The sequence below is a fragment of the Nyctibius grandis genome, chromosome 12 (assembly GCF_013368605.1).
Source record: "Nyctibius grandis isolate bNycGra1 chromosome 12, bNycGra1.pri, whole genome shotgun sequence".
NCBI lineage: Eukaryota > Metazoa > Chordata > Aves > Nyctibiiformes > Nyctibiidae > Nyctibius > Nyctibius grandis.
This window is the reverse complement of record NC_090669.1, coordinates 1,069,547-1,086,182: the sequence shown is the minus strand read 5'-3', so window position 1 is coordinate 1,086,182 and position 16,636 is coordinate 1,069,547. Positions and strand designations below refer to the sequence as shown.

The following is a 16,636-nucleotide window of genomic DNA, read 5'->3' as shown; positions in this document are numbered from 1 at the left end:
GGGGGCGCACCGGCGGCGGGGCGGGGAGGGACCGGGAGGCACCGGGCGGGTCCTCCGGCGGCCAGGGGGCGGGCGGGGGCGGCCATGCCGTACGCGAACCAGCCCACGGTGCGCATCACCGAGCTCACGGACGAGAACGTCAAGTTCATCATCGAGAACACGGACCTGGCGTGAGCACCGCGGCGGGGCCGGGCCGGCGGGGCGGGGCGGGGCGGGCGGGCCCGGGGATGGAGCAGGCCCCGGGAGCGGCCCGCGCAGGCCCTGCCTCCCCGCAGGCCCAGCCTCCCCGCGGGCGCCGGGGGTGAGGGCGGCCGGGGGAACCGGCGCCGCGGGGATCCCCCCGCTCGGGTCACGGCCTGCTGCCGGCTCGCCTCGGCCGCGGGGCACCCCCGGCGCGGGTCCGGTCGGGGCCTCCGAGGCAAAGCCCCGGGCTCAGCCCCGGCCGGTGGCCCTGTGGGCAGGCCGCGAAGCTCCGGGTTCCCTCACGCCTCAACACGGGTGTTTCTCTCCCTCAGGGTGGCGAATTCCATCCGGAGGGTGTTCATCGCTGAGGTCCCCACCATAGGTACGGCCGGTCGCTCACCCGTGGTCACGGCTCCTCGGGCTGCTGGCCCCGTCGCTCTTACCGGTGCCCCTCTATTTTCTCCTCCATCTCCAGGCTGCCTTCAGCTCACCTTCCCCCTGTTTACAGTAGTATGTGTTACCAGATCCTGTTTTACCTTCACTGTAGTGTCCGTAACGTTTTCTGTGCCCTTGCAAACTGCTCAGCTTTTCCCCACGGAAATGTTTCTCAGCTCGTGACTTTTTCCCCTCTGCAGCCATCGACTGGGTGCAGATAGACGCCAACTCCTCTGTGCTCCATGACGAGTTCATCGCACACAGGCTGGGTGAGTGCCAGGCACGGGGAGGAAGGTGAAGATGTGCAGCGTGGCAGAGGTCGTGGGCGAAATCAGTCCAGAGATGCTGAAGCACCTTTGTCAGGAGGCTGCTGTCCCTCTGCCCGTCTCAGCAGGAGGGTCAGTGCTCCCGTGGTCTCACTCAGACATTCCCCCCATTTCCTTCTTCCCACAGGTCTCATCCCGCTCACCAGCGATGACATTGTGGATAAGATGCAGTATTCCAGAGTGAGTCAAACAAAATGGCGCAAGTGCTTAATTTGATGGTGGTGGGTGTCTGATCTGATGGGAAGTGCTACTAATTTCTTGCTGGGAGAGGTTTGGCGTAAAGCTCTTGACCCGTGTCTGTCCCAGGACTGCACGTGTGATGAGTTCTGTCCGGAGTGCTCTGTGGAGTTCACCCTCGACGTCCGGTGCAATGAAGACCAGACTCGTCACGTCACATCCCGCGATCTCATCTCTAACAACCCCCGGGTCATACCGGTCAGTGTGATCCCTCTGCTTGTCAGCGACCCCCCTCTCTACGTTCTCCTTGAGGCCAGGGTGGCAAACACGTGGGGTGTGGACAGAACAAGGCCTTTGAGCATGTTCCACGCTGCCTAAAGCCCCACTTAGCATGTAGTGGGGGAGCAAAGCGGGAGTATCTGCAGACCCAGCAGCGTGTGCCAGTGCCCTCCTCCTCTTCACCTTGTGCTTCACGTGCTGTCTGATGGCGTGTCAAAGCGGTGTGGCCTTGTTAAAGCCTCATCCTCCCTCACCTCGAGCTCTTGGGAGGCTTTAGCATTGTCCCCCCATCTCACCTCAAACACTCGGAGCGTGTGCGCTTGGGCCCTGCTGCCATGTCACTGCCTTCTGCCCGCTTGCTGCCGGGGCTCGGGCAAGGTCAGGCTCTCCAAAGGCTTGGCAGCAACCCAGAGGCCCCTGGTTTTCTGGTTCTTGCTTCTCAGCACCACAAGGTGTGAGGAGCCCTGGCCAGGGCGCTGCTGCCAAATGGCTCTTGCCCAGTTTGGTGGAGCCAAATCAGAACAGATGCAATGGGACTTACTGGAGAACGTTTTAAAATGCTATTGAGGCTGCATGCGGGTGTCACCACAACCTGGGAGCTGCTTCTGGGGGCTGGTGACAGTGCCTGCCTGGGTAAAGCCTCGCTGTAGCCCGCTGGTTCTTGGTTGCTTCGGGCTGAGGTGCTGTGTGTCACCTTCCAGCAGCCACGGGAGTGACTCTGGGCTGTGTCACAGAGCCACGCAGTGGCACTGGGCTGGGCTGGAGGCCTCTCCATCGTGTGGGGGGAGCGGGCTGGTGGCGTGGGATGTCACATGCCTGAATTGTCCCTGGATTTGTTGCTGTAAGTCATGCTAGAGTGGCTCTCTGCGGTCCCTAATATTTGTAGGCAGCTGCTGTTTGACGCGGGGACAAAAGCTGATCTTGCTGTTAATTCACTTGCTTTTGTTCTTCTGCTGCAGGTGACATCTCGGAGCAGAGACAACGACCCCAATGACTATGTGGAGCAGGACGGTAAGCGGGGGGTCACTGGGAACAAGAGCTGGAGAGGGAAATGAATTTTTCCTTCAGGTTCTTTGAACTCAGCCTTCCTTTATGTCTTCGTTTAGCCCACACCCAGGGCTAAACAATAAGCAGTTGTTCTCCCACCCAGTGTCCCTTCCCCGAACGAGGAGGGGACTTGGGAAAACGAGGGGGTCTCGTGGGTTGAAATTTAAACAGATTTCATAAAATAAAGGAACGAATATCAATGGTGATACAAATCACACAAAGTTATACTTGGCCCCCAGAGTTGTGGCAAGTCGCTCCAGGGATACCAATCGCTGAGAAGGAGAAAAAAGGAGGGGGAAAGAGAGCAGAGCAAAGAGCCCCCCCTCCCCCCAAGCTTTCCAATTTATAGTGACCGTGACGTTATTTATGAGAACACACCTGTGGGCCAGCCTGGGGCAGCTGCCCTGGGTTTAACTGCTCATGGCCTTGATCACCATGGCTGGCCACAAACTGGAACAAAATGTAACAGAAACTTGCTTCTGTAAATTTTATCCCCACGAAACCAGGACACTTCACTAGCTGTGTAACCGTAAGGCAGCTGTAAAGCTGGCAGTTGAGAGACACCAGCGTCACTGCGTCAGTGGGGTTGGCATTTTGTCTTAATGCCACTTAAAGGTTATCCCCAGAACTCGGGTCCTGTGTCAGAGGGGGCTTCTCTCTCTCCTTGTGAGAGCTTAGAGACAGCAAAGGTGCAAAATGCTGGGCTGTCCGCTGTCGCTTGGGGGCCTGAGCTGTGCCTCTGGGCGTATGTGCAACTCCTTTTTACTTAGCAAGATGTTTCCCAGCTACTCTGGGGACACACATGAGCCCCTCTAAGAATCCAAACAAGCCCTGGCTTCTGGTGACGTCTTCCTGGGCACTAAAAATTCCTGCCTTTGCCCTCGTGGGATCCTGCGCGCTCGTTTCTCCTCTGCGGCCTTCTCAAACGGGCGTGTGCTTTTCCGCAGACATCCTCATCGTGAAGCTGCGGAAGGGCCAGGAGCTCCGCCTGCGAGCCTATGCCAAGAAGGGCTTTGGCAAGGAGCACGCCAAGTGGAACCCCACGGCAGGCGTAGCCTTCGAGTACGACCCGGACAACGCGCTGAGGCACACCGTGTACCCCAAACCGGAGGAGTGGTATGTCCTCCTGGCTGGCTGGAGGGACTGGAAAAGATTTTTCCAAAAGGCACCCTGGGGATAATTTGGGTCAGGAAGTGATCGTGTGTGCCTCTCGTTTCCCCTTGCACAGACCCTGCTCCTGTGTTAGGGTACCAAAGCCAGTCCCTTGGTTGCAGCTGCTCGCAAGGTGGACTGGTTTGTGGCCACCTCTTGGCCTCCCCTCACGTACTGTCACTGCTGTTTTACCTCATTTTCATGTTCTTTCCCACCACTTCTTCCTGTTTTTCCTTCCCTGTAGATCAGGGTAAGTCTGAGGAAGGAATAGTTCCCCGCGAGGTGGAAGAGGTTGCTACGAGAGCACAGAGCAGAAGGTTAGGTTGCAAGGCTGATTTTGCAGCCCTGTTTGAGGAAGCCTGGTGTGTGGCTCCAGTTTCAGCCATACATCTCCTCACTCCGGGAGCGTGAGCTCTGGCAGTGGACTTTTCCTCTCTGGCTCTTTCCTCTGCTCTGACATGTCATTCTGCACCGGTAGCGCACTGCATCTCATCTAAAAGTGACATGATTGTGCTTTTGCAAAGCTGCTGCCCTGCTTTGGCCAGGGTGAGGGCTTCACCTAGCAGCACTTTTCCTTGAGCAGACACCTGAGCTGCTCCTGGCTCTGCATCCCAGTGACCACCTAGCAGACACCCTGTCATCGAGCACGCTGGAGCCAGCAGCAGAGTGAGGAACCAGGCGCTTTAGCCAAGGCAGGCCGAGAGCAGGGGCTAGAGGGAGCGGTGGATACGCTGCCGTAACAGCAGGGCAGCAGCCAGAGCTGCTCTCGAGGTCAGGAAGACCGCGGTGGAGGAGCAGGATTTGGTGCAGAGACCACAGAAGCCAGGGCTGAGCAAGGGGAACAAGAAGCCTGAGCAGAGCTGCAGCTGGAGAGCGGCAGAAGGGGCTCGGTGGGTTTTCCTCTGGTCGCTGCAGGCACTAGCAGGCAGGTGGTGGGGGCTGTTGTACCTCCACGCTGTCCGCTCCGAGCCTGGGCGCTCAGACCCATCACCACGCTGTCCCTTGCTAAATTAGCTGTCAGTAAACGAGCTTCTTGGAGGTGTGGTTGGCCCAGATTTCACGCCTTAGCTGGGCTGCCAGGGGCTTTCTGCTCAGGAGCTGTCACGGAGATCCTGTGTAGCCAGGTTTGTGCTCAGGAGACTTGAGAAGCCTTTTGTCGCTGTGGGTGGAGATGCAGGTGACTCCAGAACGTGCATGAGATGGGCTGGGATCTGCCCGCAGCCATCCCAGCCCTGTTTTATGGATGGAAGGAGCGAACCCTGCTTGGCTTTGATGGGCTCTGTAGGGCGCGTTCGTGGGTCCGGTTCAGTCAGTCTGGGTGAGAACGGGACGTGCCGGGCGTTGGGCTCCTTCAGCGCCTCGTCAGGGCGGTGCTGTGGGATCTGCAGCAGGAACCGGGCTGGCTGGTAGTGCAGGAGATCTGGAAACGGGCATTTTCCTTAGTGTTGATGATCTACACACGTGGGTGGAAGCTGGACTTTGGGAACTGCCAGACAGACCAGGCTGTGGGGGGAAAGTCCCTGAGAGGCTGGTTGTGATGAGATGGTGCAGAGCCAAGGAGGATGCTGCTGGGCAGTTTTGTGGTCAGGAGCACGTCACAAGAGTCGATGTGCTGGCCTGTCCTTTGTCACTGGCAGTTTTGGGAGTGAAACCGGATAGTTTTGAAGTATCCAAATGATTTGTGGCGTGTAAATCGCCCCAAAGTTCAGCTGATTGTCTGGGTGATAGATCGGATTCTTGAGAAGCAATAATGTCTCTGTGATGGGGAATTTCAAATCAGGATTTGAAATAATTTTGGGCTTCATTTTGGCACTACAAAAATTCTGTGGTTTAATTCCTGTAACGCTCGGTGGTAAGTCTGACACTGATGAAGTGACAGGCAGGTTTTGAAATACAGCTTTGAATCAGACAGGTGCTGGGCAGGCTGAGCTCTTTTGGGACAGGGAATATCCCAGTGTGAATTTTGGAGAGTCTGGGCGTTTGGAGAGGTTGGTGTCGCAGGGAACAGCCCCAGCTGCGTGGCTGAGCACTGGTACCTCAGCAGTGAGACGCTTCCCTGCCTGGGTGGCCCGAGGCTAATGTGGATTCTCTTGTTTGGTGGCTGCGTCTTCAGGAACCCGGTGTGTTGTGCAACAAGCTGAGTACTTGGAAACTTTTTTTTTTTGAGAAGTTCTTGACAAAATACATGTAAAAGTTGGAAAAATCTCAAAGAAAGTTTACCATTGTCGCTGCCTGTTCCCTGATGACGCATCTGTCCTTCCAAGTTCATCTGATTCCCTGTGAAGACGATACAGAGATAAAGGCCTCTGCTGTCCAAGGCTAGCTGTTATTTTTGGTTTGGCTTTTCATGCTCGTTGCTTTTCGAGGCTGTGGGCAGAGCACTGGCACGCAGCTGGACTCAAAGCAGCTGTTGTGGTGGTGGAAACCTCTGCCCCGTTTTCGGTCGTGGGTGGTTTTGCAAGTAACGTGAAGACCCAGCTCCGTTAACACTTTATCTCTCTCAGGGGTTTGTTACAGACAGGGGATTTGTTTGGGAAGTGCAGTTTTATTTCAGGCAGCTGATGGTGGGGTTCCAGGATCAGCCTTTGTTATTGCTGGGGCAGAGGAAGGCCAGCAGGAGACCTTGGTGGGCACGGGATATTCTGTGCTGGCTTCTCAGACAGCTCAAGGCTTTGGGTTTTCTTACATGGATTAAGTGCTTCCAAACAGTCTCTCTGGGATGATGCTCTAAAAGCTGAGGGATCACAGAATCGTTTGGGTTGGGAAGGACCTTTAAGATCACTGAGTCCAACCGTTAACCTACCCCTGCCAAGCCCACCACTAACCCATGTCCCTCAGCACCACATCTACACAGCTTTTAAATCCCCCCAGGGATGGGGACTCCACCACTGCCCTGGGCAGCCTGTGCCAGTGCTTGACAACCCTTTGGGGGAAGAAATTGTCCCTGATCTCCAACCTAAACCTCCCCTGGCACAACTTGAGGCCGTTTCCTCTCATCCTGTCACTTGTTACCTGGGAGAAGAGACTGACCCCACCCCGCTACACCCTCCTTTCAGGCAGTTGTAGAAAGCAAGAAGGTCTCCCCTCAGCCTCCTTTTCTCCAGGCTAAACCCCCCCAGGTCCTTCAGCCGCTCCCCATCACACTTGTGCTCCAGACCCTTCACCACCTTCGTTGCCCTTCTCTGGACTCGCTCCAGCACCTCAAGGTCTTTCTTGTCGTGAGGGGCCGAAAACTGCACCCAGGATTCAAGGTGCGGCCTCCCCAGTGCCGAGTACAGGGGGACGATCCTTGCCCTAGTCCTGCTGGCCACACTGGTGCTGATACAAGCCAGGATGCTGGTGGCCTCCTTGGCCACGTGGGCACACTGCTGGCTCATATCCAGCCTCCATCGACCAACACCCCCAGGTCCTTTCCCACCAGGCACTTTCCAGCCACTCTCCCCCAGCCTGTAGCGGTGCGGGGGGTTGTTGTGCCCCAAGTGCAGGACCCGACACTTGGCCTTGTTGACCCTCACACAGTGGCCTCGGCCCATCCTTTTCCTCCAGCACCGCTGGGTGATTGTGTGGCATTAACGAGGAGCTAGAAAGGGTGATGTGGGACTGAGCCTTTTTTAGTGTGACTTGATGTTTGACGGCTGCTGGACATCAACCCCAGCACTTGCTCTCTGGGGCCAACCAGTGCCGCTGTGGGGCCAGGCTCCGTGCTGACCTTCCTGCTCTTTGATTCCAGGCCCAAGAGTGAGTACTCGGAGATCGACGAGGAGGATGCTCAGGCTCCCTATGACCCCAACGGGAAGCCGGAGAGGTAGGGAGCTGAACGCGCTGCCGCAGCTGGAAAATGGGGTGACCAGTTGGGTGCATCTCTTTGGGTTTCATTAATACAAGAGTATCTGCTCTGCACTGAAGTTTGCCAGCCCAGGGAGCTGGTGTTCCCTGAAAAGCAGGGTGGAAGTTGGAGTTAATGCCCAGGCCTGGCAGGATTTCCTCTCTGGGAGATACTAGACGGCTCTCCTGACTTCGTGTTATCGAGTAGGGCAGGGCAACACTCGGTGAAGTGCGAGGCCTGTGAGGGAGAATGGCTCAGGATATTTATTCACCTACGTGAATAAATACAGGGTGGGTGGAGAATGGATTGAGAGCAGCCCTGAGGAGAAGGACTTGGGGGTGATGGGTGACGAGAAGCTCACCATGAGCCGACAACGTGCGCTGGCAGCCCAGAAAGCCACCCGTGTCCTGGGCTGCATCCCCAGCAGCGTGGCCAGCAGGGCGAGGGAGGGGATTCTGCCCCTCTGCTCCGCTCTCGGGAGACCCCCCCTGCAGTGCTGCGTCCAGCTCTGGGGCCCCAGCATCAGAAGGACACGGAGCTGTTGGAGCGAGTCCAGAGGAGGCCACGGAGATGCTCAGAGGGCTGGAGCCCCTCTGCTCTGGAGACAGGCTGAGAGAGCTGGGGCTGTTCGGCCTGGAGAAGAGAAGGCTCCGGGGAGACCTTCTAGCACCTTCCAGTGCCTGAAGGGGCTGCAGGAAAGCTGGAGAGGGGCTTTTACAGGGGCATGGAGTGATAGGACGAGGGGGAATGGTTTTAAACTGAAAGAGGGGAGATTTAGAGTAGATATTGGGAAGAAATTCTTTGCTGTGAGGGTGGTGAGAGCCTGGCCCAGGTTGCCCAGAGAAGCTGTGGCTGCCCCCTCCCTGGCAGTGTTCAAGGGCAGGTTGGATGGGGCTTGGAGCAACCTGGTCTGGGGGAAGGTGTCCCTGCCCGTGGCAGGGGGCTGGAACTGGATGGTCTTTAAGGTCCCTTCCAGCCCAAACCAGTCTGGGATTCTGTGTGGGTCTCTCGTGCTCCGATTGCTGGTGGTACCCCCCTCTTCACTGCAGAAGTGCCTGCAGCCAGCCTGACTCCCTGGCACGAGGCTCTGTGCTGGCTCACAGGTCACGGTGCTGAATGGAGAAGATCTCAGAAGTTCTCTTGCACCTTGTGGAGTCAGGAGCGTTGGGGTGACGGTTGTAGAGGGGCAGCGCTGGCTGTTGCCCGGTTGGGAGGTGGATGATGCTGGTGGTTGGGGTTCCCAGCAGATCTCCCTGCGGTGGGTCAGGACGGGCTGGCACCGCTCTGCGGGCGCTCTCTGGTTTTGTGCCTCCCCACGGGGCAGATGCTGACTTATCCCCCTGCCTTGTAACCTCAGGTTTTATTACAACGTGGAGTCCTGCGGTTCTCTGCGCCCGGAAACCATCGTTCTCTCGGCGCTGTCCGGCCTGAAGAAGAAACTGAGCGACCTCCAGACCCAGCTGAGCCATGAGATCCAGAGCGACGTCCTCACTATAAACTGAGGTGGCCCCTTGCAAGAGAGGGCTCGGGCGTGAGCGATGCAGAAGGTTCCTCCCTCTGCCCGGCAGCGCTCTGGGCCGAGGCTTTTGCCTTCCCACCTCCCTCTGCCTTTCCTGGCCCAGCTTTGCCATGTGGTGACACCACTTCCCTGGTCCCCCTGTCCCAGGGAAAGCCACCGTGGTGTGTAGGGTAAAGCAGGAAGGGAACCCATGAGCATCTTTACTGGAACGGGCTTTACCTCTACGTGATCCCAGAGTTTTAGGCCAGAGTTTTGGATTCTGGCGCGTACCTGGGTGACACAGCCCTACCTTATTTGCATGTCCCTTCCATACTGTGCTGAATAAAGTCTTACCCCCCATGTTCTGTCATCCCTGAAAGCTCGTCCGTGGCTGCAGGAGGAGGTGTCACATCGTTCCCTTCTCTCCAATAGACATTAACTTAATGAGATCTGCTTTGGAGGGAGCATTGCTCTCTGCTGCTCATTGCTGCTCTTCACATTATCTCCCGGGGAGCCCCGGGCCCCCTCCAGCTGGTAGCCCGGCCTTTGCCCATCCAGCGCCACATCACAAGCAGATGTTGGAGGCTGGGCTGGTAAGCGCGATGCTGCAGAAGGCAGCGCTGCAGGGGAGCCCAGATGGGCCAGTGTGGGCTGAGCTGTATTTAAAGACTCCTTTGGAGCAGCCTCTCCCTGTGTGCTATCTAATCTTTGCGTTAGGAGCTGGCATGGCAGGTGGTCTGGCATTGGCAACCCCTGGCTGACAGCTTCCACAGCCCCAAGGTGGGTTGTGGGCTGGGCTGGAGCTTGGTGCAGGTCCCGCATCACCCCTTCTCCTCCCCTCCGCCAGCACCCAGCGGGACTTGGGGTGAGCTTCTCGGTGACACTTTCCTGGAGAGATCTGCCTCTTCCTCACCATGGTGGCTGGGAGGGAGGGGAAGGTGTGTGTGCCACTGCGCTCGTCCCAGCATGGGGACGGCTCAGGGAGGAAGAGCTGGGAGATGGAGCGGCTTGAAACTCCTTCACCCGGGGCTTTGGAGCCACCAGTGCCCTGGCACATCCCCGGAGCCACGGGGTGACAGTGCATTGCTGGCACCCTGCTTCACTCAGGGTTGTATGATGGAGGGTGGTGACTCCCTCCACCCTTCTCCCCTCCCCAGCAGTTTTAGGGCTTCCCTTGGAGTGTCCTGGCCGTGGCTGGAGGCAGAACAAAGCTTGGAGCCAAGCGTGCTGCCGGCAGCGTTAGGAAATCTCCCCCCATCAGCAGTTTTCTCTCTGGCAGCCACTGCCTCCCACTTGCGCTTCCCGACCGCGTTGGGATGGAACAGACAAACAGGAAGGGTGGATAAGGGTTGTTTATTCATTGAGGAACTCCTTAAAAAAACAAACCCCAGACATTTTTGGTAATAAATGTTAAATCTTTTCCAGATGAGGTGTGTAGCCAGGAAAAGAGAGCAGGTTACACCTCTCACCCGGGGAAGGACGTGCTCCCGGGCGGTGCTGGGGGTGCCGGCGAGCCCCTCCGCGCTGCGGGGAGCAGCCCTTCTCTGTGCCCCCCCCCCAGCAGCTCCCCAGCCTCAGCCACAAGCTACACAAACCCAAGACACAGTATTTACAGACCACAGCTTCCCACGTCACGACACTCCCCATCCCCAAACCACAGAGACCTGGAGCTTTTAAGGGCAGAAATAAAACCCACCAACCGCCCGACCCAGACTGAAAGAAGACTCCAAAGAAACACCAAGGTTTGCACGGCAATAAAAAGATAGCCCTTCTAAAGGAGGTCAATAAATAGGAGAATTAGAAAAAAATCAATTGCTTTCGAGTCCAGCACACGAAGCCCAGCTCCCCACGGGTGAGGGCTTTCACCCGGCCGCCCCGGCGGGCGAGGGGGGAGCGAGGGCGATGGGACCACCCCGAGAAATGCAGCTCTTCCCCCACCGATGTGGGCTTCTCCGCACGCAGACTTGTCATATCCGCAAAGCTGCCCCTTGAGGGACAGAGGCTACTGGCCAAAACCGGTCCCTGGGTTGCCCACCAGCAGATAAACCGAGGGGGGGGCATGGCCGAGGAGAGCAGCTGTGGGTGGAGGAGCAAGGGGTGCTGGGGAGCACCCCTGGAAGGAACCCCAGTTTCTCCTGAGACGTCTCAATTCTGCAGCGAGTGGTTAAACAGCTTCGAGAAGTGCAAAAAATCCGCTCAGGGTTGGCGGGGTGTCCCCAGGAGGCCCCGCTCCTCCCAGGGAGGGGGCTGCAGGGACCCCGCACCCCCAGCCTGGCACGGCCGCCTCCTCTGGTGCTGCTCATCCCTGCGGCAGGGCGATGCTCCAGCCTCCCCCCCTCAAGTTTCTTGACCCCCCTCCTCTTCTCCACCTCCCAGCTGGATCCTCAAGAGTCAAAAAACCTCTGAGCAGCTCTGCCAAAGGGCTCTTCGAAGTTTGCATTCGTGTGAGAAGGAAAAAAAAATCTTATAATAAGGATATTCAATGTCAAGTCAGTCGAGGCTGAGCCAGCCATCACCTCCTGTAACATCAGGCCAGGGCACCAGGCAACGTCTTGGCATGGAGGATGCCCCAGCCCGGGCTCCCTGGGGACTCCGAGGGACAGCTGCCTGCATCCTTGTCACCCCTCAGGGAAGGAAACAGGGACCCTCCCCCGCTGAGGTCCCCCCCACCTCGCCGGCTCACGGGGACGATGCGGGCTCCCGGCTTTCAGGCTTGTCACTTTTGGAGGACTTTGGCTTCAGCAAGATGAACTTGTTGAGGAGGTCGGTGTCCGAGCTGGCCTGGGCGACTGCGTACGCCTCCCCTGGGGGCGAAGCAGAGGGTGGGCTCATATGGGGGGGGGATACCCCAGGGGCCGGTGGAGCGGTGGCTCCTCGGTGGGGGACGGGGACACTCACCGGCGTAGCTGGAGGACTCGGCCATGTTCTGGGAGCCGGTGATGTGGTGCCAGTAGGCGCTGCGGGGCAGCATGGTGGTGGGGGTGCAGGGGTAGGAGAAGTGCTCGGTGCCCTTGTTCAGCAGCTGCGGAGGACGAGAAGGGGGTGAGGGGGACACAGGGCACCCCCTGTGTCACCTCCCTCTCCCCCAGCCGTGTCCCCAGGGTGGGCTGGAGCTCACCCTGACATTCTTCTCCATCTCCAGCAGGACCCTCTTGTGCTGCTCGGCGATGGCCAACGTGGCACTGTGCACGCGCTGGTAGATCTGCTCACCCTCCTGCGTCTGGAAGGTGTAGAGACCTTCCCCCGCGTCACACATCCTGCGGGGACGGGGCACGGGGCGTCACCGGCGTCCCCAAGCCGAGGGATGATAAAAAACACCCCCCACCCCAAGGTGGCAGCTGGCCCAGCTTCCCGTGATTTAAGTGCTGTCCCCATGTCCCCTCCACGGTGCTGAGCTGGGACCAGCTCCAGCCTCAAACCTCCCCAGCTGTGGGCTGTGGCCATCACCCCGGCGTCAGGGTGACGCCACCTCCAGGATGAAGGCACCCAATGGTGGTCCCCATCCCAGCGAGGGTGACATCTCACCGCCCGGCCTCGAAGGTGAAGCGGGTGGCGTCGCGCCCGTAGCGGCGCAGGGAGCAGAGGGGCCAGGAGAGCAGCTTCACGCGGGGGTTGCGCGTATCCCAGAGGTAGATGTTTTCATGGGTGATCTGCAGCTTGCACTCGCCGTAAACGTCCAGGTTGGGGCACGGGAGGAGGAACACGTTGAACCGGTCTGGAAAGAGGAAAAAAAAAAAAAATATAAAATAAAATAATTTAGGGGGGAGCGTAGGGAGGCCGAGCCCCGAGCGCCCGCCCCGCGCTCACCCGTCTGCTCGCTCTGCACGCCGGGCGCCAGCAGGTCGGGCTCCCCCAGGCTGACGGCGTTGAGGCGGGCGCCCAGGCACTCCACCGACAGCGTCTTGTACCACTCCTCCGCCTCCAGCTCTGCAAGGCACCACGGCAGCCCCTTGGGTGACCCCCGGCCCTCCCCCGGCACCCCCAGGGCGGACCCGCCGGGTGCTGCGCCGTACCCGAATCGCAGGTGAAGGTGCGGGCGGAGTCGTCGGCGAAAACGATGGCCACGGCCTGTCGCTTGGTCTCCTTGGGCAGCCGGGTGATGCACTTGACATTGCTGATCTCTGTCACCTGGGGGGTGGGGTGGGGGGTGTCACTGAGGGCTGCACCCAAACCCAGCCCCGCTGCACCCAGACCCCAGCTGCTGCCGCACCCACACCTGGCCTCTGCGGCACCCAGATCCTGGCTGCTGTGGCACCTAGAGCCCGGCCACCACTGCACCCAAGAGCCCGGTGGCACCCAGAACTCGGCCACCACTGCACCCAGACCCCGGCCACCACTGCACCCAAGAGCCCAGTGGCACCCAGAGCTTGGCCGCCACTGCACCCAGACACTGGCCATCACTGCAACCAGGAGCCTGGTGGCACGCAGAGCTTGGTGGCACGCAGAGCTTGGCTGTCACTGCACCCAGACCCTGGCCATCACTGCACCCAGGAGCTCAGTGGCACCCAGAGCTCGTCTGTCACTGCACCCAGAGCTCGGCCATCACTGCACCCAAGAGCTCAGTGGCACCCAGACCCCGGCCATCGCTGCCCCCAGGAGCCTGGTGGCACCCAGAGCTCAGCCATCACTGCACCCAGGAGCCCGGTGGCACCCAGACCCCAGCTGTCACTGCACCCAAGAGCCCGGTGGCACCCAGACCCCGGCCACCACTGCACCCAAGAGCCCAGTGGCACCCAGAGCTTGGCCACCACTGCACCCAGACCCCGGCCATCGCTGCACCCAGGAGCCCGGTGGCACCCAGAGCTTGGTGGCACCCATAGCTCGGCCACCACTGCACCCAGACCCCAGCTGTCCCTGCACCCAGGAGCCTGGCGGCACCCAGACCCCGGCCGCTGCTGCTGCACCCAGACCCCAGCTGTTGTGGCACCCAGACCCTGGCCACTGCGGCACCCAGAGCCCGCTCGCCACTGCACCCTGCCCCAGCTGTCCCTGCACCCAAGAGCCTGGTGGCACCCAGAGCTTGGTGGCACCCAGAGCCCGGTCGCCACTGCGCCCTGCCCCTGCCTGCTGCACCCACACCCCAGCTGCACCCCGGGACGCCGACAGCCACCCAGCTCCAGCCCAGCACGTTTCGGTGCGGAGGATCCCGCTGGGGACGGGCAGCACCCCCCCAGCCCCCCGCCACGGCGGCCCCTCACCTTGGGGCACCCGCGCAGACACGCCGCCTTCTCATCCGGGTACTTCTCGAGGCACTGGGGCCCTTTGCTGGAGGATTTGCGGAAGACGAGCCAGCACCGCCGGTAGATCTGCCGCAAGGAGAGCGCCGGCGCCCGCCGCCCTGGGTCCCCGTCCCCACCGTGGCCCCAACCCCGGCCCCACGGCCCCAACCCCAAGAGCCCTGCCCGCTCCTGCTGACCTGGGCACAGGAGGGGACGCTGAGGATGGGGATAAGCAGGGCTGCCAACGTCCCCCTCCACCCCGCCGACGCTAATTACAGAGCTTAATTAACGAACGTGGGCAAGGCCCCCGTCCCGGTGTCTCCCCGTCCCCTTTCCCGCAGCCCCAGCCTCTGGGGGTAGCGGGTTCATGGTCCCCAAGCATGTCCCCCCCCCCCTCAAGCCCTCTCCCTCTTTGTTCTTCCTAATTAGCGTGAAATTACCCAGCATGCTCGTTGCTGCCGCCTCCGAGCGATGAAGGCGAGCAACCAACCCCCCTGACCCCCCACCTATGGGTGCTGCACCCCAGCACCCCCCTTAATTTACATCCAGCAGCCCCAGCGTGGGGCATCCCCAGTGCCAAAACTGGGTGCGGAGGGAAACTGAGGCACGGGGTGGGGGGGAGCTCAGGGACACCCCCCACATCCCTGCGGTGACCCGTGCCTGGTGACGGGGTGCAGGATGTGGCCCCCCCCCGCCCTGGGGCTGCTGATTTGGGTCCCAACAAGTGGCCTGTCCCTTGTCCCCACCCTCAAAAAGCCACTTATTTAACCCAAACCCAAAGGTGCCGGTCGCCTCTCGCGGCACCCGGCACCCCCAAATCCATGGGTGCCCCCACCCCACTCACCCCCAGCTTCTTGCTCTTCATCCTCACGTAGCCTTGCTTGATGATGTCGTTCCAATTCGTCGCCATGGCGATGGCCCGATGGGCTGGAGGGTATTTGGGGAGGGGGGGGGCTCGCCTTCACCTTCGCCCCCCCCTCTCCATCCTCTTCCTCCGTTATCCCCCCCCCTCCTCTTGCCTCACCGCCGGCCCAGTTTGGTGCTAGCGGTGTCCCCCATCCTGGCTGGAAAAGAGAAATGACAGAGCGATGGGTGACATCTTCCTCCTCCTCCTCCTCCTCCTCCTCCTCCCTTTTGCTGCCTGAACCATCCGAGTGGAACAGGCCGGCGTTAACCCGTGCCAGGCCGGCACGCACCACTGCTCCCTTGCCACCAGCCCTGACACGTGTCCCAGGGGACACCCACGCTGGACTTCACCCACGGGTCTCCACCACCGCCCCCTCCTTCCTCCCAGACCGCTCGCTTGGGCAGCGACGTGGCCCCAGCTGCCGGACATCAGTAGGTTTCAGCGTTAACAACCTCCTGCCCCATCAGGTCAGCTCCTGCTGGTCCCAGCCAAATAGGGGGGGACCACCATGGTGGATGGGGGCCACCGCCACGGCCTGCCTGGGTGCCACCGGGATGTGTCGCCAAGAGCCACGCTGGCCCCACTGCTTGGGACCCCGCGCCCGCTCCTGTGACACCTTGGGCTCACTGGGACCAGGGGTGACAGCACCCCAAGGACCCCCCGCTGTCCCGCTCCCACCGCCATCGTCCCTCCCCACGCTGTCACCCCCCACACACTTGTCACCTCGGCCAAGCCCGTCCTGTGTCACCACCTCCCCCCACCGTAGCCTGTCCCCCGCCACGCACCCCCCCGGCATTACCCGGCTCCAGCGCCCGGCTCCTTGTTGCTCCCAGCCCTGGAGCCGTGAGGCCCCGCCCCCCTTGGCCACGCCCCCTTGGCCACGCCCCCCCCACCACACCCCCTCAGGCCCCGCCCCCCATCCATCCCCTCCCCCCACCACGCTGCCCCCTCCGTCCCCCCAGCCCAGCCCCAACCACAACCGGCCACCCTGGAAGAAGTTTCGTGCCTGCCCATCATTAGGCTTCAGAGTGAACGCCCCGCCGCGCCGCTGTCCCGGGCTGTCCCGTAGCAGACGTCCCCTCGTCCCCGGCCCTTCTGTGCCCCCCAAAACTCAGGGTCCCCACGGAAACCGCCCGCAGGCACCTCCCACCCCCGCAGCCGCGTTTGTTGGGCCATAAAAAAATGAGTAATGGCTGCAAATAAAAGGGCATCACCCCCGCCCCGTGAGCGGGGCGCTCCGCCGGTCGATTAAAAGGCAGCGCGAGGGGATGAGCTCACCCCGATATGAATTGTTAATGAGGCTGTGTCTGAGCCCCAGTGCTCGGCGGGGTGCAGGGGCTGGGCGGGGGGTCAGCGCCCGGGGTGAGCACCCTACACCCACGGGTGAGCACCCCTGCACCTCCCCAGGATGGGCACCCTGCACCCACGGGTGAGCACCCTGCACCTCCCCAGGGTGAGCACCCTGCACCCACGGGTGAGCACCCCTGCACCTCCCCAGGGTGAGCACCCTGCACCCATGGGTGAGCACTCCTGCACCTCCCCAGGATGGGCACCCTGCACCCATGGGTGAGCACTCCTGCACCTCCC

At 60.6% G+C, this 16,636-nt stretch overlaps 2 protein-coding genes across 3 annotated transcripts; one reads left to right on the top strand and one right to left on the bottom strand.

Annotated features, from left to right (window-relative positions):
- The first annotated feature begins 32 nt into the window (after positions 1-32).
- POLR2C (RNA polymerase II subunit C) lies at positions 33-9,283 on the top strand. The gene is made up of 9 exons (XM_068411018.1): positions 33-170; positions 516-565; positions 819-887; positions 1,072-1,124; positions 1,251-1,379; positions 2,360-2,411; positions 3,395-3,563; positions 7,330-7,404; positions 8,783-9,283. Exons 1-9 carry the CDS (start codon positions 85-87, stop codon positions 8,925-8,927), a joined length of 828 nt encoding a protein of 275 aa, XP_068267119.1. The 5' UTR covers positions 33-84; the 3' UTR covers positions 8,928-9,283.
- A 1,031-nt stretch (positions 9,284-10,314) lies between these two features.
- DOK4 (docking protein 4) lies at positions 10,315-15,877 on the bottom strand. Of its 2 annotated transcripts, XM_068411306.1 has the most exons (9): positions 15,849-15,877; positions 14,987-15,206; positions 14,122-14,229; positions 12,937-13,051; positions 12,731-12,850; positions 12,449-12,638; positions 12,042-12,180; positions 11,822-11,945; positions 10,315-11,727 (listed from the first exon to the last, which is right to left on the bottom strand). In XM_068411306.1, exons 2-9 carry the CDS (start codon positions 15,050-15,052, stop codon positions 11,603-11,605), a joined length of 987 nt encoding a protein of 328 aa, XP_068267407.1. In that variant the 5' UTR covers positions 15,053-15,206; positions 15,849-15,877; the 3' UTR covers positions 10,315-11,602. The 2 variants fall into 2 exon arrangements, with proteins under 2 accessions (XP_068267407.1, XP_068267408.1); XM_068411307.1 differs by lacking the exon at positions 12,731-12,850.
- Between the last annotated feature and the right edge of the window lie 759 nt (positions 15,878-16,636).

Excerpts from the sequence above, each read along its gene's own strand:
- POLR2C (XM_068411018.1), top strand. The coding sequence starts at position 85 with ATGCCGTACGCGAACCAGCCCACGGTGCGCATCACCGAGCTCACGGAC. Across the intron at positions 171-515 it reads ATCGAGAACACGGACCTGGC|GGTGGCGAATTCCATCCGGA; the intron begins GTGAGCACCGCG and ends TCTCTCCCTCAG. Across the intron at positions 3,564-7,329 it reads TACCCCAAACCGGAGGAGTG|GCCCAAGAGTGAGTACTCGG; the intron begins GTATGTCCTCCT and ends CTTTGATTCCAG.
- DOK4 (XM_068411306.1), bottom strand. The coding sequence starts at position 15,052 with ATGGCGACGAATTGGAACGACATCATCAAGCAAGGCTACGTGAGGATG. Across the intron at positions 13,052-14,121 it reads GTCTGCGCGGGTGCCCCAAG|GTGACAGAGATCAGCAATGT; the intron begins GTGAGGGGCCGC and ends CCCACCCCCCAG. Across the intron at positions 11,946-12,041 it reads AGATGGAGAAGAATGTCAGG|CTGCTGAACAAGGGCACCGA; the intron begins GTGAGCTCCAGC and ends CGTCCTCCGCAG.